The 27,881-nt window shown below is 37.0% G+C and overlaps 1 protein-coding gene across 2 annotated transcripts in view; it reads left to right on the top strand.

Annotated features, from left to right (window-relative positions):
• RSPO2 (R-spondin 2) overlaps positions 1-27,881 on the top strand; it is a 147,348-nt gene that overhangs the window by 66,624 nt on the left and 52,843 nt on the right. For both annotated transcript variants that reach the window (XM_044781135.2, XM_044781136.2), the window contains exon 2: positions 5,628-5,816. In XM_044781135.2, coding sequence (XP_044637070.1) covers positions 5,628-5,816 — 189 coding nt within the window. The remainder of the gene's footprint in view (positions 1-5,627; positions 5,817-27,881) is intronic.

Here is a 27,881-nt window from a genome sequence, read left to right as displayed (position 1 = left end):
AAAGCTTCAAACTGAAAAAATTACATGTGCTCTTGTCCTTCAGTATTGAGCACTATTAATGAGTAAAGAAAATTGGGGGAAGGGAAGAGAGCACTTAGGTTGGGTGTGGTTCACATCACTTTTGCTTTAAGAGAATTCCTCATGTGTACAGTTGTGAAGATATCTAAGATATGGACTCAGGTCACTACTCCCTAATTCATTTTCATTAAGTCAGTCAAGGTTCAAGTAAATAAAGCAATGCTTTTAATGATTTTAAGAATACCTTTAAAAAATACGTAGAGCACAATTTGTTGACTCTGAAATCTTTGTGGTCAAGATGAAAGTTGGTTTCTGATACATAAAGACAAAACAAAACAAAAAGCCTTTAATTTATGTCGATCCTCTTGGTTCTGTAATTCTCTTTTCTCCATACTTCTTGCTATGGAGTGTGATTTACGGTGATAAAGAGCTCTAGGTTTAACTTTTGAAGTGAAAGTAAGTACAGCTTCAGCTTGAGTTTGTGGTCCAGAAAGCCTTCTCCTTAAACCATTCTACTATGTATGCAAATCCTCCAAATTATCTTTTGACTTATAAAGCTAAGTTTGGGATTTGGATAACTTTGATATCGTCTTTTCAAATCTGTAGTTAAATGGATGAGTAGAAGGCAGCCAGTGAATTGCTCTCAGACATGTTGCAGAGGGCTCTGCAGTGTGGGGTTGCCTTTGATGCAGCTCCAGCCAGCAACCCCTGACCTTGCCTTAGTCTCTTAGTTCATCCTGTTTAGGGGCTTTCTCTTTCGCCGTCATAAATTTCTTCTCCAAATACCGTGCCACCGAGTCTTAAGCACAAAGGCCCTAGGGCATGTTCTTAGACAATATTGAAAATTAAAATGTATTGGGTTCTCTCCAGTCACCACCTCCTCTGCCAAACCCATTGCATCATCATAGAGCCACTGAATATTCCTCTCCCCTCGCTTTCTGCACCCTACCCACCCCACCCCACAGTTTTACCTCTTTCCTACACAGAGAAGTTGAGCTGTATTCCAGTTTTTGAAACTTACGTACTCACTCTTCACACCTTGCTCAGGACACTAATAGCAATATCAGATGACATACCTCTTCAGAAGGCATCTAGGGAAATTGTAAATAGTATAGGCTTGTTTTCGGTCAGCTATGTGAAAATGCTTTATAAATCATAATTATCTTGTCAAAGTAAGGTATAAGAGAAATCCTACAATGAGTCTAAAAGCAGGAAAATTGACCCAACCATAGAATGTAGAGTGAAGTAGAGAGAGGTGGACATGGGGTTGGGGGCACGATAACTGTCTAAATGAGAAGCAATGAGGGCCTGAGTTATGAGAAGATTAGTGGAAATCACAAGAGTGAGGCTTGGAATTAAGTCTCTAGGAGGAGACATTATCATGGGAAGCTGGAGGAGGAAGAAAACTTTCAGCAATGACCCAGGCTACAGGAGTTGTAAGGACCAACACCAAGAATGAGGTCTTGAATTGAGTATCAAAAAATAATTATGGTTTGCATAAAAGTAGTGTTGGGATAATTGAATGGGTGGTAGTGGTGAGTAAAGGCAACAGATAAAACTGACACTTCTAAGAAATATGAGAGTGATGTTGGACTGGTTCTTTGCCATGAAAAGATGCTCACAAATTGAAATTGAGCAAGTTATGATACCACATGTAAAGTATGATCACAGTTATGAAAAGTATGTATTTCATTCACATATATGCATGTATAGATAGAGAGAGAGTTGGAAAGTTGTTTGCCACAATTTTATTAGGAATGATATCTGAAGAGGTGACTTTTCATCTGAATTCTTTTGTCCTCTGTAATTGCAGATTTAAGAAAATAAGGTAGTAAATGAGAAATTACTTGGGAAGCATAGGTAAGTTTGGAAGGAAAGGAATGTCCGTGAGATGGATTCAATATGTAGATAAAAACAGTTGAACGGTTGATAGAACAAAGGCCTGGAATAGGTGGGAAGAAGTAGATCTTAATGGCCAATTCAAGGAGTTCTGTTGGCCCTGATTCTTGGTGCTGAGTGCCTTGGTTCTTCTCTTTTTCTTCCTCTGAAAGGCAAACTAAACCCTAGTTTGGGGATCTGTCTGGAAGAGAGGCTGTAAGAGCAAATCAGGGCTGTGGGAGCCCAGGAGAAAGCAGGGAAAGTATCTTGTGGAACTAAAACCTGTATAGATCTGCTACAGGTAGCTGTAAATATATTGGATGTTGAATCATTATAAGTAAAGGGAGGGTGTGGTATACAAAGTACTTTGTTGTAGAGCTACTAGCCTGAATACTTATCACTTGATACTAGTTTTATATGCAATAAAGATTATATGTAGGGCAAACAGGATGTAGTCTCAAAGCTATAAAAGTTTCAATAGTTAATGAGTTTTCTATTTCTTCTCTTATTGCTTTCTTTTGTGGGTTAATCCAGTAAAATGAAGTCAGTGTGACATATATCTTGTTATATTTATAATCTTGCTTGGTATAGTGATAACTAAAAGTTACATGCATTTTTCATATTTTAGAATTTATACTTGGATTTCAGATCGTATCATTTCTAAATTTGATACTGGGGCTAGAAACAGCACTTTGTTTCTTTTCTTTTAAATTACTCTTTTTATCACTAGATGTAGTAAATTTTGTAAGGTTCATGGATTAGTTTTCAGATGCTATTTTAACATTTGCTTAGTACTGCCCTCTCTTTGTCCCTGCAATTGGATATTTCTGTCTTAAAAAAAAAAACTCATAGAAGTAAAGAATATCTTATAGGTGAGCACTCTATAATTTATAGACTCTTTAAAAGTGGTATAATTATAAGTAACTACATTATCCTAAAGTTAGTATATAGCCTTCCTATCCACTTTTTTCTTCTTTCAAAGAATTGAGATATGATTTACTTATAAATTATACACATTACTTAAAAAATGCACAGGTCCTAAATACACAGTTTGAGTTTTACGAATATATACATTTGTATAGCCAATATGCAGTCAAGATTAGAACATTTCCATCACATCCTGCAGTGGGTTAAATAGTGTCCTCCCTTCCCCAAATTCATGTCCACCTGGAACCCCAGAATGTGACCTTATTTGAAAAGAGGGGCTTTGCAAATATAATTAAGGTAAGGATGGATATGTGATCATACTGGATTAAGGTGAGCCCTAAATCCAATGAGAGTGTCTTTATAAGAGACAGAAAGGGACTCAGGGAGATACATAGAGAAGAAGGCCATGTGAAGATGGAGGCAGAGATTGGAGTTATGCTGCCAACAAGCTAAGGAATGCCTGGGGCCACCAGAAGAGGCAAGGAAGGGTTCTTCCCTCGGGTCTTCAGAGGAAGCAGCACCCTCTTGAGATCTTGATTTCAGACTTCTGGTCTACAGAACTGAGAGAATAAATTCCTGTTATTTAAGTCACCATGGTGTGGTCATTTGTTAAATCAGCCCCAGGAAACTAATATACCTGCCAAAAATTCCGTTGTGCCCCTCTCCAGTCAGTCCCAACCCTCAAAGTCATTTAGTGTTCTAATTTCTATCACCATAGATTAGCTTTACGTGTCCTTGACATCAATATAAATGGAATTATACAGAACATATTCTTTTTTTTTTTTTTTTCTAGTCTGGCTGCTTTTGCTCAGCATAACATATATGAATTTCCTTCATGTTTGTGGCTGCCTCAGTAGTTTAATCCTTTTTATCATTAAAATTCATAGTGTGAATATGTAGATAAACTATTTATCTATTTTCCTGTTCACGGACATTTAGATTGTTACTTCCTACCTATATTTTATAGGTTTCTTACATCTGTCTGTAGCTGTCACTGGTTTAGAAGTTATGTATTACTGTTTTTGTAGTTGCCACCTGGGGTTTTAGCAACATTTAAGTTAAAGTTTAATTTATATTGGTCTTCCTCATAATACAGAAACTTTGAATCTTTAATTTTGGCTTCCCTTCTCAAGTCTTCCATATTATTGCTGTTGAATATAAAATATGTATTATTTTTAAACTCTGGAAATCATTATTTTTTAAATTGATATTTTTATAAATATACTAACATATTTCTCAATTGGTTTGATCAATATTGCTTATTATATTCTACTTCCATTTGGGTTCCATTTTATTTTCTCCAATGTATACAGTTTATTCTTTTAATGAGTGTTTTGATTAGTAAGTTCCCTGCCTTTTTTTTGGTTGAAAATGTGTTTATTTTTGCCCTTATTCTTAAACTCTCATTTAATTGCTTATGGAAGTTTGCTGATTTTTCCTCAGCACGTTGAAGATAATATTCCACTATCTAATACTCACTGTTTCTGATAAATCTCCCAGGAGTCAAATTTTTATTCCATTGTAGGTAATCTACTGTTTATCTCTGGTTTGACTTCATTCTTTAGTATAAATGTTCTGTGTTCAGGTGCAGATTTGTTTTTTACTGATCTGCTCAGATCTCTGAATTTTTCCTCTCAGAACTCATGTCTGTTTAATTCTGAAAACTAATTAGCCATGATCTCTTTGAATATTCCATCTTACTCATTTTCTCTATTCTTTCATTCTGTAACACCTAATAATCATGTATTGGAACATTTTCATTTTTTTCTTACATGCTTCTCACCTTTTTCACATTTTCTTCTCTATCTTGTTTTATGCTACAGTTCCTTAAGCCTGTTTTCCCATCAAACCCCTCTCTTCTAGTCTAGCATTCAACTTGTCCATGGAATTTTTTCAGTTTTAGAATTTTTGTTTCTTTCTATTTTGCACATTCTGTATATGATATTGCTTCTTCCCATGTGATTGCTAGTCCTTATTTTATTCCTTCAAATACTCTAAAGATACTCATTTTGAAGTCTCTTTCTGATTGCTCTTTTATTTCTGATTCTTTATTCGTGAAATCTCTGTCTTCCTGAGATTGATGACTCTTCCTCATGGAGGTTTGCTTGTATGTGTGATCTGTTTGTTTTGATGTTGAAGGGGTTTCCATGAAAGTCCCAGGCCTCAGGATTGTAGAAAATTTCTATAGGGTAGTTTCATATTTTTTTCTCTGTAAGTTTTCCTGGTTATGGACAAGTTTATATGTTAACCTATTGACCCTAGGGACTCTGTACTACATTGATAATTTGAACTTGGATCCCAAAGTTGGATGTCCTGCAGACTTGGGATTCTTATTTCTCAGGGGTTATGTTTTCTCTCCTGTGCTCGCTCCCTCTATGCCCCTAATCTAGTGTTGGAATCCTCTTCTCTGGCCAGTTGGAGTAGGGGCTTCTAGTACTTGTTTTATGGACAAACAGCCCTCATGAGTCCAGTCTACATAAACATAGACAGCCAAGTGTCAGCTCTTTACATGCATATTTCTTGGTTTGGATTCGGGACTCTGCCATGAGGTCTGCCTCTGTCTAATCAAACATCTCCATGAGTCGTTCAGTGTGATCTTCTAGCCTCAACTCTGCCTGAGTTTCTTTGTTTCTAAGTTGGGTTGTGTATTAACCATTTTTTTAGAGGGTGGCAGAGGATATTGTGTTGAGCATTTCTTTGTGATTAAGTAAAAGAACAAGAGATACTTGTCGTCTTAGCATGTTGTATTGACCAGAAGTCTGATTATATTCATATTTAAACGTGCTTTTTTTTTTCTTTTACAGCTAGTTATGTATCAAATCCCATTTGCAAGGGTTGCTTGTCTTGTTCAAAGGACAATGGATGCAGCCGATGTCAACAGAAGTTGTTCTTCTTCCTTAGAAGAGAAGGCATGCGCCAGTATGGAGAGTGCCTGCATTCCTGCCCATCAGGGTACTATGGACACCGAGCCCCAGATATGAACAGATGTGCAAGTGAGCAGTTAACTTTGGTCTACCCTATTTTACTGTTGATGTAATTTAGGGGGAATTAAGTTGAAAATTTTGACTGAAAAAGGTATATTTTTAATATGCTGCAGAAATAGTCTAAGCTTAAAAAAATTGAGGTAGGATAGAATACTTTCTCTTTTTGTATAGAAGTATATTGCACACATACACTTTTTTTTAACTTTACCTAAGTATTTTTTCATAACAAGCATCTCTAACACAAGCTTGTTAGGCAGATCTTTGTAAAGCGTACTTGCTTAGCACTGACCAAAACAAACAAACAAAAAGACTTGAAATACCTTTATATTGGCGAACACTCTCTCCAGTTTACCGGTGCCTATAGCATCTTTTTCCTTTTTTACCTGAGTTTGTAATACCTTATTTAGTCTAATCTACAATTTAATATGTGCATTTTAGAGTTCTGTAAAGCACCGTTACTGATAAAAGATGTAACTAAAATATTTAGTTTTACATCAAAGTATTCTAAGTTTAACAACTACAGAAAAGGTTATTAACGAATGGTATTCTGCTTATGAGAATGCAGGTACAATTTTTCATCTTTTAATCCAAAAATCACTTATAAAATGATTCTTAATTTCTAGATAAATGGTAGAAATTGGAGTTTAAAAACATGAATGATATACAAAGGAACATCCCTTTGTTTAAGGAGCTCAAATTTTAGGGGATAGAGGGAATAAGGAAAAGGGGGAAACATGGAGTAAAGTGACAAAAGGATAAGAAATTGAATCATAATTCAATACACTAAGTGCTGTATCAGCAGGCAGCTACTGTGTAATGAGACTGATTTAATTATCTCCCATTAACACACTGTGTACATGACTATTAAATCAGCTGATGTCTTTATTTGAATTGTATCATCAAAGGACAATATTATTTTGGAAGCAAGCAGAACTACTCGAGGGAGGTTAAGTAGAATCTAGAAAGAAGGAACCACACATGTAAAAATAATGTGTTCAGAGAACAAGAAGTCTCATCTGGGATACTGTGGGCATTTTGGCAAGGCAACTTATTCTACGCTGCTGGACACTTACTGTCCTTAGTCCCTGTCCATTAAATGTCATTTATGCCCTCAAATCACTGTGACAAGCAAAAATGTAACCCAAACATTTCTAAGCACCTCCCAGGGGAGCAGTACCATTCCTGGATGAGAACCATTGAGTAGTATGTGCTTAATGGGAGGTGTGGTTGGAATTGAGGATGGAAAGGGGAGGCCTGAGTGCAATTGATAAAGGTCTTGAGTGCCATGCTAAGAAGTCTGGATAATATCCCAGGATTTTGAGCAGGCAGTGGACTAAAGAGATTGCTTATTTTATTTAAGATAATTCTAACAGCAGTGAGGGAAATGAATTGGAGAAGGATAGAAAGTAGAGGAAGGCTACTGTAACAATTGTAGATTAGAAATCCTATTCTCATGGAAGTTTTCTGGGTAATCAATTCCAGAGGCTTTTAAAATAGAATCAATGAGACTTAGTAACTAATTTCACACAGTGAAGAGAGAAAATCAAATTTGATCCCACGGTTTATGGCTAAGGTGACCGGGTGACTAGTTTTGCCATTAGCAGAGATAGAAATACATATTGGCTTGGAGGAAGTTTGCGTCTACTTCGATTTCATGGAATTGTTTGGATTAATAATTAGAGGGACACAACACCCAACAAATATCACTAGATTGGCCAATTTTTGCAAATATGTACCTTATCCTTAAGGCTTATGTTTTGGGCTACTTAGTAATTTGTCTTTCGTGGTTTTTGAACTTCCTTAGGAGGATGGGTTCATCTTGAAATGGATTCCTGTTCAGATTGCTTTAGACCACATATGGGGGGGATTTGAGTCTATAAATATTTTGTATGTTTTTCATCCAGACTATCCATGCACAAGGAAGAAGAGGCAAGAGTGTAGATGGCTCCAGGCATTTATTCCATGTTCTAGGCCTAGCCTGATACATACTGTGTATGGGAGGATAGGGTGCTCATGTAATGTCACTCAACCTGGGATGGTGGGGGGTGAAAAAGACTTCTAATAATAAATATGCAGGGATGTTGGTTATAACCCAGGACTGTCCTGGGCAATCTGCTATAGATGGTCACTTACCATATACCTCTTAGTGTACCAACAGGGTCTTCCTTAGAGAGATACTCCCATGCAGGGGTTAACACACACATTTTGGTTTAATTGATCCCTTTTCTCAGAAATGGAGAGGAGAACAGTGACTATAAATCAGCCTTGGAAAGAGAATCTACATGTGAGAATGGGTTTGCTATGGTTTTTCTTATTGTAGGTAAAGGCAATTAATGTTGCATTTTACTAACCTGGAAGAAATCGTTACTTATCTGATACAGTTGGGAAGTGCTTATTATCAAGACTCCTGTGAAGCAAAGTGAAAGTGGACAATTATTTCTTAATTCTCAGTATATGGCTTTGGGTGACCATGGTTCTTTCATACTAGTTATTTGCTTTTGTTTCCATAGATACTTTGTTTATATTGCATTGTTGTTTGTATTCCATTTAGAGGATGAGACAGCTTTAAATTAGAAAAACTGTTACAGACTTAAAATTTGAAATCTTGTGCACTTTTTGTTAAGAGATTATTGCTTGACAGAGTAGAGAAGAAAATTATATTTCAAGCAACAGTAGCTTTAAAAAAAAATCCTACAAGGGAAATTTGCTCATGTTTCCTAATTACTAGAGTAAGATTCCAATTGTAAAGCAATACCTTTCTTCCAAAGGAGGACTTACTCTGTGGAATGTTGGCTGAGGTTGGCTTCTTAGTCCATAAAGTATGGAGCTTATAAAATTCAAACATGCTTATAAAAACCAATTCAATAACGAATTCATTTGAGGCATACTATGAAAAAAATATATATATACACTAATGGCACTAAGAGCTGCCATTGTCTCTGATACTGTTAGGTGATAATTCTCTCATTTTCTTTTTCTCATTCACTGATAAACTCATTTACATGAAAAAGCTTAATTTTGAAAATTGTTACACATAGTCCTTGTAGAAAGCTTAGAAAGTTCGTTTTGGCTTCTATCCTTGACATTTTGTTTCTATGCATATTTGTGTCTTTCTCTCCTTACAAATGTGTCATTACTCTGTTTTATAACTTGTTTTAATTTAATTATGAACTTTTTGTGTGTCATTAAATATGGCTGCATTCATTCTACTGAATGGATATACCATAATATATTTAATTGCCTATTGAATATTTGCTTTTAATTTTGCACCATTTTAAGCAGTTACGTGAAGAATATAAGAGATTCTCTTTCTCATACACACACATACTTTTATATGTTTACAGACATGCATAGTTTTACACATTTGTCTAATTTATTTTCATAAGATAAGCTTTTAAACATAATAAATTTTTTCTAACTTTGTTGAATTATAAGTGACACGTAACCGTTATACGTATTTTAAAGACTTTTGACTTATATTGCAAAATGGTCTTCTAGGAAAATTGTACCCATTCACATCTTCACTAACAGCAAACATCTTCCCTTTCATCTTATCAACAATGGGTATTATTGGCAAACAGTATAAAAGTGCATTTTTTGGTTTTTATATGCTTTTCTTTGATACAAATGAAGGTAAACGTTTGTTATTCACATGAATATTGGCATTGTAGGATATTTTCTAGAATCCTTGGCCTTTTTTTTTCTCTATTTGCATAACTGTCTTATTCTTAGTAATATAAAAGAAAAACTTTAAATGAAGTATCATATGGAATTCTATGTCCACAGATCATAAATGGAGAGTTCAGTAATTATCACAAAGTGAACACACATATGTAACCATCACTCAGGTCAAGAAGGAATGTTAGCAGCACCCCAAGAACCCTCATGGTATTCCTTCCCAATCACTCCCCCACTCCTCCTTCAACAAAACTACTGCCCTGACTTATAACCAAAACACACGTAAAAGATTATTCATGACAACAGTAGTTGGACAGCTACAAATTGGAAACAATCCGGATATCCAAACAATAGACTACCTTAAAAAAAAGTATATTAAAAAATATGCAGAAGTGGAAATGAATGAATGAACTACTGCAAATGTGCAGCAACATAAATGAATCTCACAACATAATATTGAATGAAAGAAGCCATAAAAAATAGACATTTACATACATTTCAAAAATAGGTAAAATTAATCTTTGGTGCTAGGAGGCAGGATTGTGGTTCATACTGATATGCATTTATTAAACACCTACTATGTGCTGTGCTGGCTTTGGTACTAGATATTTGGAGATAAAATGATGAGTGATAATTGATTTCTGACCTTGAGTTACTTATGATTTAGTGCAGTGATTCTCTAGCAGGGGTGAATTTTGCCCTTGGGGCACATTTTGTAATGTTTGGAGACAATTTTGGTCATTAACAACTGGAAGGGTGCTACTGATATCTAGTGGATACAGGCCGTGAATAATGCTAAGCATTCTACAATGCACAGGGCAGCCCCCTGCAACAAAGAATTATCTGGTCCAAAATGTCAGTAGTGTTGAGGTTGAGAAAGCCTGGTGTGGTGGAAAAGACAGACAATTAATTCAGCGTATCATGTGGTAAAGTCTGCTAATTATTTAGCTTCCATTCTGTGCCAACTACTCTATCAGATATACTTTTCTTGTTTTATTTTTCAGACAAGTATGCAAAGTAGGTTATGGTATTTCTGTTTTATGGGTGAAGTTACCTAAACTGGGTAAAATATACTTTTTAAATGTTAGGGGGATTTCAGTGATGAAGGAGATGACACTTATGAAGATGGTGGGCATTTTCAGAATTATTAGGATTAAGTGTTATAGGTAGAAAGAAAGAGACGTGAAGGTATGGAGATGGAAAAAAAATCATCCATTGTTAAGTGAAATGCAGATGATTTTAGTACAGTTGATTACTAGTACAGTTCTACTGTATAACCAGAAATGCTAGTTAGGCTTGTGGGGACCAGATCATGACAGGCCTTATATGCTAAATTTAGGTAGTAAAAACATCTTCCTGAAAGGCACAAGTAGTCAGTGAAGGATTTCAAGTAAGGGAATGATAAGGCTATGATTTTTGGAAGTCTTTTTCTTTTGGCAGCATGAAAGATGAAGAAGAGTGGAGTCAACAATAAAGGCAGCAAAACCAATAGTCTAGGTAAAAAAAATGGGAACAGTTGTCTCCTCATCAGACCTTCCCTGGCCAATCTATCTAAAATTTTAATCTTCCCTATCCTAATATTTCCTTTCTTCCTTCTCTTCTTTATCCGTCCCTGTTTCCCTCCCTCTTACATTTACCCCTTCCCTCCCTTCTTTCCCTAGGACTTAAGAGTAACTAACATACTGTGTATTTTACTTATCTGTTTTATTCTCCTCTACCACTAGAATGTAAGCTCCAAGAGGGAAGGAATTTTGATCTGTCTTGTTTAGGCTCGTGATATGCAAAATAGTGTCTGACATATAGTGGGTGCTCGATAAATGTTTGAATAAATAAATGAATGAAAGTAGTTATAGTTAAGAATGGGGGAATGGAGAGAGAGATTGGGGAAGAATCAATAGGACTTCATAATCAGTTGGAGGATGTTGGGTGAAGGTGAAATTAAGACTACTCTTACATTGGTTTGGGAGCTGGAAGGTGAAATTTATCAAGGTATAGAATATAGGAAGAGGAGCATTTGCTGGGGAGAAAGGTCGTTATGGTGGAGAATGGTTGATTTGGGACATGTTGAACTTAAGGTATTATGAGACATCCTGGGGGAGGTGCCCAAGGAGCAGATAGATATAAGGGTCCCGAGCCCTTAAGTGAGATCTGAACTGAATCATTGGCAGAAAGAAAAGAATATCAACTGAGGGGGAAAAGAGTTCTGAAGATTAAAGCCCAAAATATTGACATTTAACAGCAAGCAAAGACAAGACTGTGGAGGAGTCTGAGTCAACAGGAACATAGAAAGAAAATGAGAGAATGATATCCTAGAAGCAGAAGTAGATAGGCTTGAGAAGTGGCAAGTGATCAACGTCAAAACTGCACTGTTTAAACAATAGAGCTATTACCTTACTGGGAGTTGTTTCATTGCTATTGTTGGACCACTATCCTGATTGCTATGGTTGAGGGATTATGTGGCGTCTTAGGGAAGCAGCCACAGTGATGGTAGACACTCCTTCTCTTCTCTCCCTTCACCGCTGAGCTTGTTGAAAAAACTTCTAGTGGCAGCTAGAAGTCTCATGGATTAGGAAATTCCTGTGTGTGTGAAAGACAGAAGGAGATTTGGGGGAGAAAGAGCCAGTTGAGCTGGGAAAAGACAGAGATGATTAAGGAAACAAGATCACTGAAGAGACAGAAGAACATGGGATCCAAAACCTAAGTAGGGAAATTAGCCTTGGACTGAGCATTTGTTGAATCAGCAATCCATAAAACATCGACCTCATGTCAGTCAAGGTTTTGCTTTATTTAATGTACCAGGAAGGGTATCAGAAATATGCTGAAGTAAGGGAAAATGGACTAGTACATTTTTTATGTATAAGAAAATAATACATATACATTTGTTCCTGGAGGAAGTGTATTTTAAAAAATCATTTGTAACTAAAAAATTATAGAAATGAGATTTTGTAATTCTGTATGCAGTGAACTTGCTGCTTTTGTTTTAACTCTTCTATATTTTATCGTGCTGCCCTTGTTTTGGCACTTTGTGAAAAGTATTTTAGGGTAGGAGAATGCTATAGTTACGTTTTTGAAATGACATATGTTTAAAACTAGTAATTTTGCACATGTAAGAAAATTCACAGTTAATATAACTATCCTTTAATTTGTGAACTCCAAGGCCAGTGTTTAGCTGTTTTTAAAGAATTACATGTCAAGTTTGAGTGCTTTTAGTGCATTCAGGATCATGCAGTTTAATGATACATTTGGAAAAAGATCTAGGTATTTAAAATAGAAATATGTTTAAAATGTTTTTAATCAAATCTGAACAACTGTGGACTCTAATTGAGGGAACATACGTCATTACTCGGAGTACCGTAAAGTCTATCTAATGTGTATTTAAAGATCTGTAAAGATACAGACCTCTAAGAAATATGTTGCTGTAACCTCAGTATTTGTGGGATTATAGAAGTAAAATAAAGTCAAGAATGTCTTTGTTTAGAAGATACTTACAAATGGACTGAAGGCACAATCAACTTGCATGTGAAACTGGTATAGAATTAGACAACAGTTTTATATAGCACCATTATAGAAAGTGCTGCTAAAGCGCCATAGGGAAATCCGGTAGCTGTATCACATGATTATAACAGGGGTCAGAGAAGGGAAAAGTTAGTGGTTAGGCTAGAACAGTAATGAAAGACTAGGAAATTGTGTGACTTAGCTATATTCTCTCCTTCCTTCACCATCGGGGTGGTAGGTACGAAGAGTTATGGGGCATTCAGAGGAAATGGGCATGCACGATGTGTGAAAGGGCCAGTAATAAGACCTTGACGGGAAACCTGGAGATGATAAATGATTGATATTGCACCAACTAAAAATAATAGGATTCAAATTCAGAGACCATTCTGATTACACTTAAAAGAAATCAGATGTGTTCTAAATCATGTATTGTGTTAGAGCTATTTTACTTTAGGTTTGATTTCCAGCAAACTACCAAATGGATTAGGGATATATTTAAGGAGCCTATCATATTCTTTATTTTGGAGTATAAGCAATGCTAGAATCAAGGAAGCTGGATGAAGGGCACTTGACTAGTTTTCCCAGCATTACTGCTAGGTATTTATCTAGTGAGGAAAAAGATGACAGGCTATAATTTGGTTTAGGCTGCTTAATAAAGCTTACAAATTTAGCAAACATTTAATGCTTACCTTCTATGCAGTAGGCAGGGGCAAAGTGTGTTTTAAGAAAAATGCAAAGGAGTACAATGTGATAAGAACTGTGATAACAATACACTGGGTGGCTCAGGGAACCCTTGGGGGGTCAGCTAACTTCCACTGGGGATAGGTGAGGTTTAAGATCTCCTAGAGAGTGTTTTACCTTAAATAATCCTGAAGGAGGAGTAGGGTGAGTAAGAGCAAGGGGGAAAAGGGTATTCATAGCAGAGTGTCAGCTGAGAGTTGGAACATGAAGTTGGAGAATGGAATCTTGGAAGATGAGGATGGAGAATTCATAAGCTGGGAATACACACAGTTTTCTTGTTTTAGAATATCCTCTGGAGTGAGCAAGGGAGGAGTGAGACTGAGGTGGTTCTCAAACTGAAGCATGTATCAGAATCAGCTTAGACAACAGTATTGTATAGCACCATTACCTAACGTGCTGCTAAGGCACAGCAGGCACATAGGGTAGATATATCACGTGATTATAACAGAGGTCAGAGAACGGAGCAGTTAGTGGTTAGGCTGGGACAGTCATGAAAGACTAGGCAATTGTGTAACTAAACTATATTTTCTCCCTCCTTCACCATCTAGCTTTTGTAGCTAAGGAGTGAAGAGTTGGGCAGCATTCTGTTAACATCTGTTAGATCACTGACTGCTGGGTCCCCTCTAGAGTTTCTGATTTGGTAGATCTGAGATAGTACCCAAGAACTAGCACTTTCAACAAGTTCCCAGGTAATGCTGACAGGGCTGGCTCAGAGACTGTACTTTGAGAATCACTGCTACAATGTGGTAATTATGTTGCCTCCACCTGTCACTAACTATGGAATAGAAGACTTTGTATTTAGTAAAAGGTAAGTTTTAGTACCCGCTAAGCTTATGAGGATATTTTGAGGAAGTGTGTCCTCACGTCTCTCTTTAATCATCGGTATTATAATCAATAATCATGTATCTGTTTATGGACTCTACTAAACTGATCACAGTAAAATACTCTGGCTTTCTGGCCAGGTTTCCAGGGCTCCTGAATCTCCACTCCTCTGACTTCTTACTTTGCCTCCCTCCCTCCCTCATAGCTCCCTTTTCCTTCTTCTCTGAGATTCCCATTACTTTATGTATTCTGGCACGTATAGTATTCTAATTTATAATTGTGTATTGATATCTTAGAATCTAATTTATTCTCTTCTGATTTGGTGATAGAGGTTCTGACAAAAGATTCTGATTGAAATATAGCTTCCACATGATTAGAAGCATGGTAAACCATTCTTTTGGGCCATATTTTGAAAGGAAGAGCAGGGGAATTTTTACGGGCAGGAGAGAGGGGTCACGGGGACTACTCAGGCAGAGAAGATCCTTCTGATGGCTCTGTCCACAGCTGGCTCCTGGGTGAGGTGTCCTAACTTACTCTTTGACGATGGGTGAACATCATATTCTCTGAGTCCCAGTGTTGTTATCTCTAAAAACTAGGGGAGACTATGAAGTCATTGCTCTGATATTCTGTGATTCTATGAATGCCAGACATTACTGCCTTTTGCTATTCTAGACCAGTCCCTCTCTTCCAACTCAAATTCCAGGTGGGAATATGTATTCCAAAACTCGCTCAGCAACCCAATGACTTAGGGAAACATTTACATTTTACCATTGCAAAGACAAGCTCAGAGAGATTCAGAAACCTACCCAAGGACATACAGTATGAAGCAGAGCTAAGAATGGGATCCAGGATATTCTCTGACTTTAATGCCCATGTTTCTTTAACCACACCGTGTGTCTTCTCTTGGAGAAAACAAAATATCAGAAAAGCACATTACTGAATAAGTTTTAGAATCTGTCTTTTGGGCAGGGAGAGGGTAGGTCCTCACTTCTAATTGGCACAATTTAAAAGGGTATTTTCTTGAGCCAGTTTCTTCTCCACAGAGGGACCTTGCCCTGTGGGCCATTCTGCAGAAGATACTCATTTGGTTAACGGGTTACTGCCAGCTAGAGAAAGCTCATTGTCCTAAAGTGCCTCTATCTTATTACAAAAGAGCTGCTACCAGCCAATTAATAACCTGGCTATAACTTGATATGGTTAAGGAATAGTTCCTTAGAGGGACCATGAGGATGGCCCTGCTGTCCCCTTATCAGAAGACAGTTGAGATGTCATTACGGGCTAAGTCTCTTGATTTTATGCTTTCTTCTCAAGAAATCCCATCTCTGCAAGAGAGCTATGTTTTGATGCACCTATGACTGAGATAAAACAAAACATTTGTCAATTGGCTTTAGTTTTAGGGGATTGTATCCAAGCTTGGTCTCACTGGGGTCACAGTTTAATTGACTAAGTTCAGCCAGTCAAGGGCTTTGACATCTAATAGTTGCTCAATCCATATGAACTGAATGATTGAAATGTCCCAGGTGGCTCAGGATCTCTGAGAGCAAGAGGAAGAGCTCAGTTATACTAGCTGCTCTTCTGTGAAAGACTCCATGTGCTTATGACTAATGATGAACACAGCATTTTCTTTTTGGCTAAATCCTTTCAACAGCTTATGCAGTAGATACATGACTATTAGAGGCAAGTAAACTAGGAAAGTTCAATAGCTTGTTCAAAGTCACCAACTGGTCCACAGCAGACTTGGTAATAGAACGTGTGTCTGACTGTCGACACCTCATGTCCTTTGTTACTGGACTGTATGTTTCCTAGAATGCTTTTCAGTTTGTTCTAAAGAGGGATTGCTATATAACTTTGTGGAACAGATAAGGTAAAAATTGGAACTATTTTTACATTTAATGAAGACATTCCTTTTAACTACTTTTAGAATTTAAAAATCATGTAAGGTTAAAGCAACTAATTTCTTGATAAGATCCTAAATATGATTATCCAGGAAGGTAGTGGTACAGTGGAGCAACTGGGTAGGCCAATATTTGTCATGTGACAGCCCTTACGACATCTTGAATATTCTTTTAGTGAGCTAGTCTTAGGAGGAGGAGGATAATCAGGGAATTTTTTTCTATTAATTTAAATATGAAATAGTTCACATTGTGCCCAATCTCTTCATTCTGTGGACAGAGTTCAGATAAAGATAAGCTAGTAGTTTATTGCATTGTGCTGAAGAAAGCAAGTAATAACAGCCTATTTCGAACAGTTCTTAAAGGAGAGGATTTTTTTTTTAACTGATAAACACTTTTACTGATCAACCAGTGTGTGTGTGTTCACAGCCCTACAAGCCCTCTGTCAGGCATGCAGAAGTCCCCCTAAACTAATTAAAAATTATACACATAGATCTGGAATGGACCTAATTGATTCTATTCCTTCTCTGCCCCTCTCCCTCCCCCACTTCCAACACCTCTGAATATTGAAGCTTATCAAGGAAGTACTTCCCCAAAGTCACACAATTAGTCAGTAGCAGGGTGGCCTCAGTGTCTGAGATGCTCCATGGAATATTCTTTTCATTATTCCTCAAAAAATACACCATGTGATACAGATAAAACTATTATGCACAGTTATAAACCTGAGTATTAGAAAAATCTAAAACTTTCTTTGACTGGTTTTTGTTAAATGAGTGGTCAGTTTAAGTGTTTTAAATCCCATTAAGGATTTCAAGACATTGGATTTTATCTTCTAAAAAGAGAAATTGATTAGTGGTAAATCACATCTTTAAAAGCACACTGGATTGGAAGGAACTCTGGGCTCTGATTTGAGCTCTGACGGTAACTAGCTTTGCAAGCTTACACAATTACATAACACAGTCTGGAATAATAGCCTTCTGGTTCTAAGAACTCTTATGAGTCTATCTATAAAAAACTGAATAAGAGAGTAATATCTGCTGTTGGCAGTTACCTTTTTAATATTGATCTCTTTGTGACTTTATAAGTATTTTAAGTCTAGTTTCTGCAATGTTCAGTCTCTCCCTCCAACTCTCATCTTTACTTGGTTTTCAGTTAAGGAATATGTATACTTTTTGTTTCTTAGAGAAAAAATGAGACAAGAGCTTCAATATAGTATATAAAAAATTGGTACCTAGTTTGGAAATGGAGCTCTTTATAATCTAAAGTGTTTGTACCAAAATCATGCTATTACATTAAAATATACAAGGTAGACACTGTTTTGGTGCTTATTCTAAACTGATAGAAATTTAGTATTAAATTTGTTAGTCATTCAGCAGATACATCTATCATCATCTGTCACGTCAAGCACCCACGTTAGCCCCTGTGAATACAGAATAGAATAAGACATGCTCTGTTTTCTTCATGGGGTCTCCATTTAATGGAGGGATTATTATGAACATTGTAACAACTGTGAGAGACTTGTTGTCACAGGTGTCTGGGTGCTGGGAGGTCATGGGAAGTTTTGAGGAAACTAGCTTGGCGAGGGTGTAAGGTGCACATGGCAATGAGGCTAGGGAATTAGATGGATATGTCTGTAAGAAGGACCTTTTGTTTTAAAATCAAGAGTTGGAGCTTATTCTGAAGGATTTTAAAGCAAGGAAATGACATGACTAACTTGAGCTTTTGAAAGATCACAGTGGTCCTCGTGTAGCAACAGCAGAGCAATCTTAGTTTGATCACTGTGATCTGTAACACCAGTATGGCTGAACCATCAAGGATTTAAGAAGTAGGCCACATCAGAGAGACTATTCACAACCTCAGTAATGGTTATTCATCTCACACTGTAGATGTTTAATATGCTGGTCCATGGTAGCAATGCCGTAACTGTTTGTTGCAAGATAGACCCTGCTTTAATTTGTATTACACGACTCTCTATAGAAAACTCAAAGGACGCTCTTTCTTCCTATTTCGTCTGGAAGCCAAATTGTATGAAATAGATATCCAAAGAGCTAGAATAAATATTTTCTTCTCTGTGGCAAACATGGCTATGTAATTTTCAATACTCTTTACAAAAGATATTTTTTAATTATGATGCTAATGGTTGGAAAGTTGAAAGCCTGTTCTGCTATTTAATAGAGGAAATCTTATTTCCCAAGATTATGTTTAATTTTCTTGTGGGTTTGGTAGCTCTCTTGAATGAGCCTATTATTTCAATTTAGACCAAGTTTGACAGGATCATTCTATTTTAAAGGCATATGCTACCTTGCGCTCCATCTTCCTTTGTGTAAGTAAGGCATCTGTTTAGCACTTTAGTTTTTAAAGTGCTTTCACATCCATCCTTTCATTTGCTCCTGGCAATCCTATGAAGGAGGTAGTGTGTTATCCCCCTTTACAGCACAGGTAACAGAAATTCTGAGAAGTCCACTGACAAGCCTGCGAGTTGGCTGCCACTACGTGGCATGGCTGAAACTGGTTCTACTTTTATCATCAAACTAGGTAGGCAGACATGACAAAGCACCTTCACAAATAGAGTTGGGTAAAGATATCAGACCATAGGACTAAGCAGAAGGGTTACGCAGGTTCAGCTCAAATGCGTTATTTTGTAAAATTATTCTCTCTTCCTTCTTTCTCTCCAACAAACCCCTTCATTGATAAGTCAAGGCCATATGTAATCAAGAAACTAAAAGCCTGTTAAAACAGAATGGAATTTTGACCTATTAATAAATGATAAGGAGTCATCTTTCTTGATTTATCAATATAGTGTGAAAAACATTGAAGTAAAAGTGTTCCCACGTTGAGATAACTAAATTTCAGCATCCTCACGTTCATTTGATGTTTGTCTTATGCACAAGTGTTTATATATTACTATGCATATGTAAGTGTATACATAAGATGGCGTATATAAGATACTACTATGCCTCCCTATGCTCAAATGCTACCATTTGGAAATTTAAAAGTGAAATCCTTTTTTTCCTTTTTCTTTCAATGCACTCCATGGATTTCAATCATTCTCTAGCCGAGGGGTCAGTAAACTATGACCCATGGGCAAAATCTGGCCTGCCACCTTTTTTTTGTGGGAACTTTGAGCTGAGAATAGCTTTCAGGTTTTAAGTGGTTGGAAAAAAATCAAAAGAAGAACAATAGTTTGCAATACACAAAAAATGATATTAACTTCAAATTTCAGTGTTCATAAATAAAGTTTTATTGGAAAACAGCCATGCCTAATCATCTACATGTTGTCTATTGGGGCTTTTGTTCTGTAACAGAGTTGAGTAGTTTAGACAGAGACCGTATGGTCCACAAAACCTAAAATATTTACTATCTGGCCCTTTCTAGGAGAAGTTTTCTGATTCCTCCTCTAGCCCCTTTGGAGTGTGATGGGATTAAGAAATTCTTCTTGTTTTCCTTGGATGGGAGTTGAGTGGAAGGCAAAACATATATTAGCTTACGTATGCTTTTCTGTTTAGTTGGGTGGAGAGAGCGGCAATTTCCAACATTTGGAAAAATTCAACTAAGACTCAGGTCTGAAGTTTATTAAACTGCTCTAGTTCCACCTTAATATGAAAGGGTGACAAGTTACAAAAAAGGAAAAGCACAAAGAGTAACCCAGGTGAGAGGTCTAGTGCTGGCAGGAATTGAAAATGTGAGAAGAGATACTAATTTAGTGTATAGGTTTTAAAACTGTTTTCATTGTTAGCATATTCCTTTCCTATTTCATTTTGAGATAGTTATCTCCTCTCTTACCCCCTTTAAATGAAAAAAAAAATCCCTTTAAACACCTAGCTTTGTATTCCCAGCAAATGTGTCCATGTTTTAATTTCAGTTGTTTTGAGAATGATTTCAAATATGCATCACTTGAATATACAGGGAACGAAGCCAACATTTTTATAGTTCCTCATTATTTGACCACATGATTTTACACAAGCCTCACTGTTTCTTCAGATTTTCTTCTGTGAGTGAGCCAGATAACGTTTTTAAACATTTAGATATTACAGTAAGTTTACCAGCAACATATTTCACAAATTTGAGTTTTGGGTTTTTCTTTTTATTTTTTTAAGATTTTATTTTTTTTGCTTTTTCTCCCCAAAGCCCCCCGGGTACATAGTTGTATGTTCTTCGTTGTGGGTCCTTCTAGTTGTGGCATGTGGGATGCTGCCTCAGCGTGGCCTGATGAGCAGTGAGTGCCAAGACCGCACCCAGGATTCAAACCAACGAAACACTGGGCTGCCTGCAGCTGAGCACGCGAACTTAACCACTCGGCCACAGGGCCAGCGCCTTCTTTTTATTTTTTTAGATCAGTTGTAACACTTTAAGTTAAAATGAGTTAGGAGAAAAAAAAATTACTTCTGACAGCATATATATCCTCAGAAGTTGAAACAGTAGAAGAATAATAGAAGTTTGGCATACCTCTATCTGAAAAACAATGTATAAATTTCTGGTTGGAGTCCATTCATCCTACCTAATTGCTATTTGAGAACTAAAGTTTTTGCCGAGGCCAGGATTTTACTATCCTTGTGTTCACTGCCCAGTGGCCATGATAGACCACTTTTAATGCACTTCATAAACTGAACATCTTCCTGGTGCTTAGAAAGCGGGCCTGCACATTTCAAGCAGTGTCTGTTGAAGGGTAGGCTTATTTGGCTCTAGGGAGTGATAGTTTTTGTGTGGTAGCTTTCACCTATTCTTTTTTGTTCTCATCTTAAATTTGATACTCCAAACAATCATCTGATATAGGTAGGTTGGGTATTTTCCCATCCTGTTGATGGTGAGGAGAGTAGGGCACAGAGAGGTTGTTATTTTCCCCTATTAAGGTCAAAATTACATTTAGATCTGTTTTCCTAAATCTTGGTTCCAAATGTTTGAAGTAGATGACTTTCCATGTAGGTGCTTAATAGGTGATTATGTTCAGTTTGTTTAGCTGCATGACCTAAACAAAGGTAAAGCCACTATATTTATTACAGATAGTGGTCTTTGGATAATGCCTTTTATTTGAGTAGTGCGTATATACATGTATATATATACACATACATACATATATATATATATATATATAACTAATTAAAGTCGTTAATTATAAATCTACACACCCATATACACTCCACGTGGAGTATCCTGGTATCTTGCTTGCGCTCCCTTCCATCTGCCATCTTGGACTGTCCTAGTTGGTAAATTTTTACGCTCATAATAGCTCACATTCTTTAATCACTAATTACATAGTTGATACTGTGCTAAAATCTTTGCCTTTATTAAGCCCCTGAATCCTCTCAACAACTCTGAGATAGGGACCGATGTTACCTCTTCCTTATAGATGAGAGTGCTGAGGCAAAGTGAGCATTACTGACTTGCCCACAGTCACATAACAGTAAGCCAAGATTCTAACCTCAAATCTGCTAACCACTGTATTATTTGAGAGGCCACTATGTTCACAACATAGTTCTTATTTGCTGCCTTTGACTGTTGTTCTGTCTCCTATTCTGCCCTTGACATAGTTGAATTTCATCCTACGCTAACTCTCCCAAATAATAAAGGCAATCTTGACTTAAACCCATTCCAATGGGTTTTACACAGACTTCTACTCTGGATCTTCTATTAACTTAGTAATGCTGGTTTTCTGTGTCATCACTCAAATAGTTCAGTTGTAAGTATGAAACATTGATTCCTGAAACCTCTGATTCTGTCCTTTATTTTCTTTAGGCTGCAACATAATGAAGCTTCTAATGAGCTGTGTGTAACTAAACTATGCTACACAAAAAATGTAATTTTAGATTTTAGGTCATAGTTCTCATAGTCCCTGCTCTAATGGGATTACTGCAAACGTCCATGTTAGAAATGCATGATTTTGGTGAGGTAAAGCTTAAAAACTTTATTTAAGGGTATTTATAAACCATTGCAAGTTTTGAGAAGGAATGTTAAACAGCAGTATTTGAAGTTGTTAGAGACACCTAAAAAATATTTAAACAATTTTAGGAAAGCTCATTAAGTTGCACAATCAAGTACTTTCTGTGTGAAAAATTGCTAAAAGTCTGATTTCAAATGTCTTTGAATAACCTGTCCCTTTAATTTCTATTCGAATTCTAGCATATACTGAGTAGAGTAACCGCTAGGATTTTCCAGGGGTTGGCTTGATGCGCTTTGATCCTTGCAACTGCAGTCTGAAGACTAAATGCCCCTAGTGGGTGTCAGTGTCGGCCACATTCTGAATGGAGATGCTGGTGCTTTGACAATAAAGGGTACTTGAGGAAAAATAAGCAGTCAGATTTGCATGTTGTGCTAAGGCAGCCTGAAGCCCACAGCCCTGATGATCAAGAAATAACAAGAATGGATTCCTCAGTGTGTGTCTGTGATCCTCTCTACCTCACTGATTGCTTCCCTTTCTCTAATAATTCATTGTAATATATAGAGGTACAGTTTCACAGTTGGGTTTCACAAAGGTTGGTTTTTCTCTGCTTTTAAGGTTTTAAATTTCTTTTGTTTATATGATTGACTATGCTGAGATAGTCAATTGAGATGGTTCTTGTCATCAAGATTTTGCTGAGGAGATAAACAAAACTAACTCGCAGTGTGCCAAGTCCCTGAGAGAGGTGTGGCACTGTAGGAAGAGGCGGTTCTTTGGCTTCTCTGTTTTTCATCTTCTCCTCCACCCAGTGTCCGTTCTATTGATTCATCCTACCTCCTTTTCTCACGACTATTACCTCTTAAGGGTGTTGAGCCTCTCAGCTGTTTTCCTTACTTTCACTTTCTTCCTTCTTTCGGGAAGCTTAGTTTTCTCAAAATATGCACTCCTCCACTTATTCTGTATACTTCAGAGTAGCTACATTATTAGTATCTCATTGCCTGCCTATGTACCTTTCCTTCTAGTAAACCAAAGATGCTGAAGTACAGGAACCTTGCTTTTTCATCCCTGCCTCTAGCTGTCCATCATGAGGCCTGGCCCCTAGGGGCTTTTATCTGTTGAAATGAGGGAACAAATTCGGTACCATCCTGGTCATGTTGCTCTCATGCTCAAGAATCTATGGGAACTTCTCACTACTAGTCAGACCAAGCCCTAATCTGGAGCCAACTTCATTTTTATTAATTTTCATTGTTACTTAAAACCCCCCAAGTACAAATAATTTATAATTTACCTCCTTTTTTGAAGCTAAGTAGAATAAGATGTGAAATTCCTCACCCACAGTAATGAAAACCTGAGTAACCATCCCTCTACCTACCCTCCAGTTCATTCAAACCGCTCTTCGTTGGGCCTGTCATGCACCATGTGGATTTTCTCCATTGCCTTATTATGAACAGAATCGCCCTTGCCAGGACTCTTGTCTTCCCTTTGTCTCTCTAAAACCTGCTCAGCTGAGGTTCCAACTTTCATAGCACATATTACCTGCCACACTTCAATACTTACATGCTCTATTACAATTGTTTTCAGGTGTTGGACTATTCGTTGCTCCAATAAAGTTTGCAGTCCTTTACAGCTACTATGGTTTTTTTATATTTACAGTGCATGTGCAAGCAATCTCATACTTAGCATTCAAATGAGTTTTTAAATATAAAGGAATTGAGTTTTTACATGGCGTTCATGTTAGTTCACTTGGCAAGCATTAAAACTCCACCGTGTGTCCAGTACTGTGTTAGAAACAAAGGATTCACAGATTGAAAAAAATAACACTGTAATGGCAAAACAGAAATGGATCTATCTTCTCTGCTTCTAATGTACCCAGCACTTGCCTCTAATATCTACTATGCTGTGTTGCAATACCCTGTGAGTACCACTTAGCCCCCTCTCCTTGGCTTTTGCACCTCTAGGACAGGGAATGGGTATTATAATTTTATGTTTGCAGCATCTGTCACAATACTTGGCACATACTCCATTTTTGGAGAATGTTTGAAGTGAGCTGTTGAAGGTAACTACAGTGTAATTTGAAAAATGTTATAATGGAGCCTGTATGGATAGTATGGGAGTGCAGGAGAATGGGTATCCAGTCTATTTTTCTGTCTCTTGGCCAGAATAAGCCCCTCTTGCCAAATGACAGCCTCGTCAGACCACATTTGAACACAGTTTCACTTGGACAGTAATTTTTCTTAAACCAATGTTGGCAGTTCTCATTTGGTGGATTACAGTTTTGAGGAGGCACTGTAATTTAGAAGCATGTAAGTTGGCTAAACCAGGGTCTTATATTTCTGAATAAGGATTTAAAGCCCAGAGTTTTATAGAAAAGACCCATGTTTTGTAAACTTTGATACACCTGTTTTCTTATGCAGTCTAAAGTTTTCTAAGGTTTGACAATCTATTGTATGATCCCACTGGTGTTTTAAAACTCGTTTATTTATAAAATGTACATCCAGATTTTCCAGGACAATGAATACAGTGGCTATTTCTGGGTGGTAGGCTGATGTGCCATTCAGGTGAGGAAGAGTATTTGTGTATTTTCCTTTAAACTTTCTGCTCTAGTTGAAATCTTTATTTATAATGAGAATGTTTTACTTTTATATAAAAAAGGAGTTAATAGAGTTAATGTGAATCCCAATTATTTAAAGAAAACAAGCTTAAGAAAATTTTTGGAGAGTAGCTCCAGGGCTAAGGGGAAGGTATAGAAGTCTGAGGGCCGACCCGATAGTGGTTTTCTCCAAAGCAGAAGAGTTAGTTCCGGGAGAAGTGGCTGAACAAGGCAGGAGGTTGTGGATGGACCTGGAGCCAGTGAGGAAAGATTTTCAGATGCTAAAGCATGTCAAGATGCAGATTTGCAGGGGAGGTGGTTTCTGCGGTTGCTAGCTTGAAAAAGCATTCGGTTCTCAGGTGTTTGTGATTAGATGAGTTGTGTCAGTTCAGGCTGCTGAGCCTACGGGCCGCCTGCATTGGTTTTATGTTGCGGCAAAGAGTGGCTGAGATCAGGAAGGTCAGAGGAGCTTCAGATGGTGTTAGGGCTTGGCACCAATCAAAGATTTGTTTGAAAGCTCTATTGAATAAAAAAGGTTTAGGTTTTTCCCCTAATGATTTGAACGAAGAGAAAGCACCGCTGAACAGATGAAAACAAAGGATACTGGCAAGAGATGGCCAAATGATTGTGTATTTGGAAGGCTCAGGCAGGTTCAGCATTATCGTATAAGGGGTATAATTTCATGCACCCAATCTGAAAAAATTTGGGATAGAATATTCTTTTATTCATTTTTGCCTGTTAAAAGAGTTTATTTTGGAATGTTAATATAGTGGTATTTTCTGTAAATTTAAGTGGGTCACCAATGTATATTGAAATAACTTTCTATTTTACTTTTAATACATAAATGCATTACAATTATAAAAGATTCATATGATTCAGAAATACGTAATTTTTAACATTTCAAAATTCCACCACCCCCCTTCCCAAACTAACTTCTCTCAGCTGCTCATATCCACACACGTACATATGTAGTTTTATTGCATCGTATTCTCTACATCCTGTGACTTGCCTTTTTCATATAATGATAAGTCTTAGAGCTCATTCTCAGTCATTGCTTATAATTCACCTCATGGGTTTTCGTGGTTGTAGTATTTTACAATTTGAATGCATCAGATTTTTATTCTTAAATTTGAGGATAAATAATTAAGCTTTCTTCTAGCAGGATTTATGCCTGAAGAAGTCCTAAGGGATTTTACAGAGAATGTTAGGTATTTCAGAAATTTCACGTTCTGTGAACTGGTATTAGGAGCATGGAACGAAATGAGGAGAGAGAGCTACAAGTAACAATAAAGATCAGCGAAGGATGTTGTAAAATTATTTCCAAATGCTTATTGCTATAACTTTTTGTCAAAAAGCTGATTGGTGCAGGCTATGTTTTAAAGAAAAATCAGACCTTGTAGATAACAGCTGATTTATGGAGTGTGTAGTCTTTTTAAATTTAAATATAAATGCTTTGTTCTCTCCACCCTTTAGTTCTGTTTTATTCTCTGGAATGTTTATCATTATTTCTTGGAAGATAATTCTGCTAACAGGATGGGCTGCTTGCTTTTGAAAAAAATGTAGCAAGAAAACCCACAATTTGTGGACATGACAGCCATGTATTTTGACCATGATTAAGAAACTACTGACCGGCTATAGACCAGTGTTTTATTAAAATATGGTTTACAGCATTTATAGTCTTAAGACTACAAATGAACCTTTTATGGAGTGATAAACTTCTTCTGTGCCCACCATCCTCCCCCAAGAGAGCTATAGTGTAATTTGACTATGGACTTTCACTCACACTTAGTCGGCTTTCCAACTGTAAATTTGGTAACATTTTAGAAGTTGACTTAGCTGTTTCATGGTGGTCATGTAATATATGAAGTTCTGTTTAGACTCAAAACTGAAAGGCGAAGAGTTACCATTTTCTCTTTATAGGTCTAGAAACTTATTATTTATAATGTAATCTATTTAACAATTTTTTTAGCCTTTAAATTCTACTTTCTGGCTTTATTTGCTCAATTTGCAAAATTTTAATATTCAGTGATTTCATGTTTTGGTTTCATTTTCTCTTCTATTATCTCTTTGCTTGCAAGAACTATCAGTTTTAAAGCTCTTCTGCATCATTGAAGCACCAAATACAGTGCTGGCACTCAGAGGCTTGTTGAATGAAAGTGATGCCATGGAGTTTTCATAGAGCTTTACATGCTGTTAATTGCCATCAGTTAAACCTGTTACAAGTAATAATGCACTGTAATGTGTTGAAAACCTGACCTTTCAGTTAACCAATCCTCCAAACTTCTCTCCTTTTTTCTCCTGGAAGAGTAGTGTAGAGTAAATTTATTTTCACCTGTGCAAGCCAATTATCTCTGACACAGATGTTACTGACTAACCAGGGAATCTGACCTAGAATACAAGCCTCTAAGTTATTGCATCTTTTTACACCTTATTGTAATGTGTGTGGTTTAGGGGAAAAATACATGTTTCTAATCTACTGTTGCCTCTCTGTGCAGACTACCTATTATGGGCAGTGTTGATTTACATGTATTGTTATAAATCCTCACAAGAGCCTTGTAAAGTCAGCGACATCCCTGTTTTATACTGACGGAAAAAGAGGCTCAGAGAGGCATGTCATTGTCCAGAGTCGCAGAGCTGGGATTCAAACTCAGACCTAGCAGACCTGACAGCACTCTGTTTCACAAACTGCTCCTAGCGAAACTCAGTTAGTGCATTATAGAGAGAAGAGAACAGATTTAGAAGGCAATTAGTTTTGGGGGCTTTAAGAACCAGCTCAGCCTCTACTAGCTATTTGACTCAATGTCTCTTAGTCTCAAATTCCTTATTTGAAAAATAGGGATACTGCTGCCCATCTTGTAGGATTGTTCTGAAAACTAAATGGAGATGCATGTAAAGGTTTTGGAACATTGAAGGTTTTCAAAAAAATGACCTAAAAACTACCCTTCCGAGTTATGATACCTTCTGATTAGTAAATGCCGGCC

The sequence above is a fragment of the Equus asinus genome, chromosome 12, assembly GCF_041296235.1.
Source record: "Equus asinus isolate D_3611 breed Donkey chromosome 12, EquAss-T2T_v2, whole genome shotgun sequence".
Classification (NCBI taxonomy): domain Eukaryota; kingdom Metazoa; phylum Chordata; class Mammalia; order Perissodactyla; family Equidae; genus Equus; species Equus asinus.
This window is presented reverse-complemented; position numbering and strand designations above follow the sequence as displayed.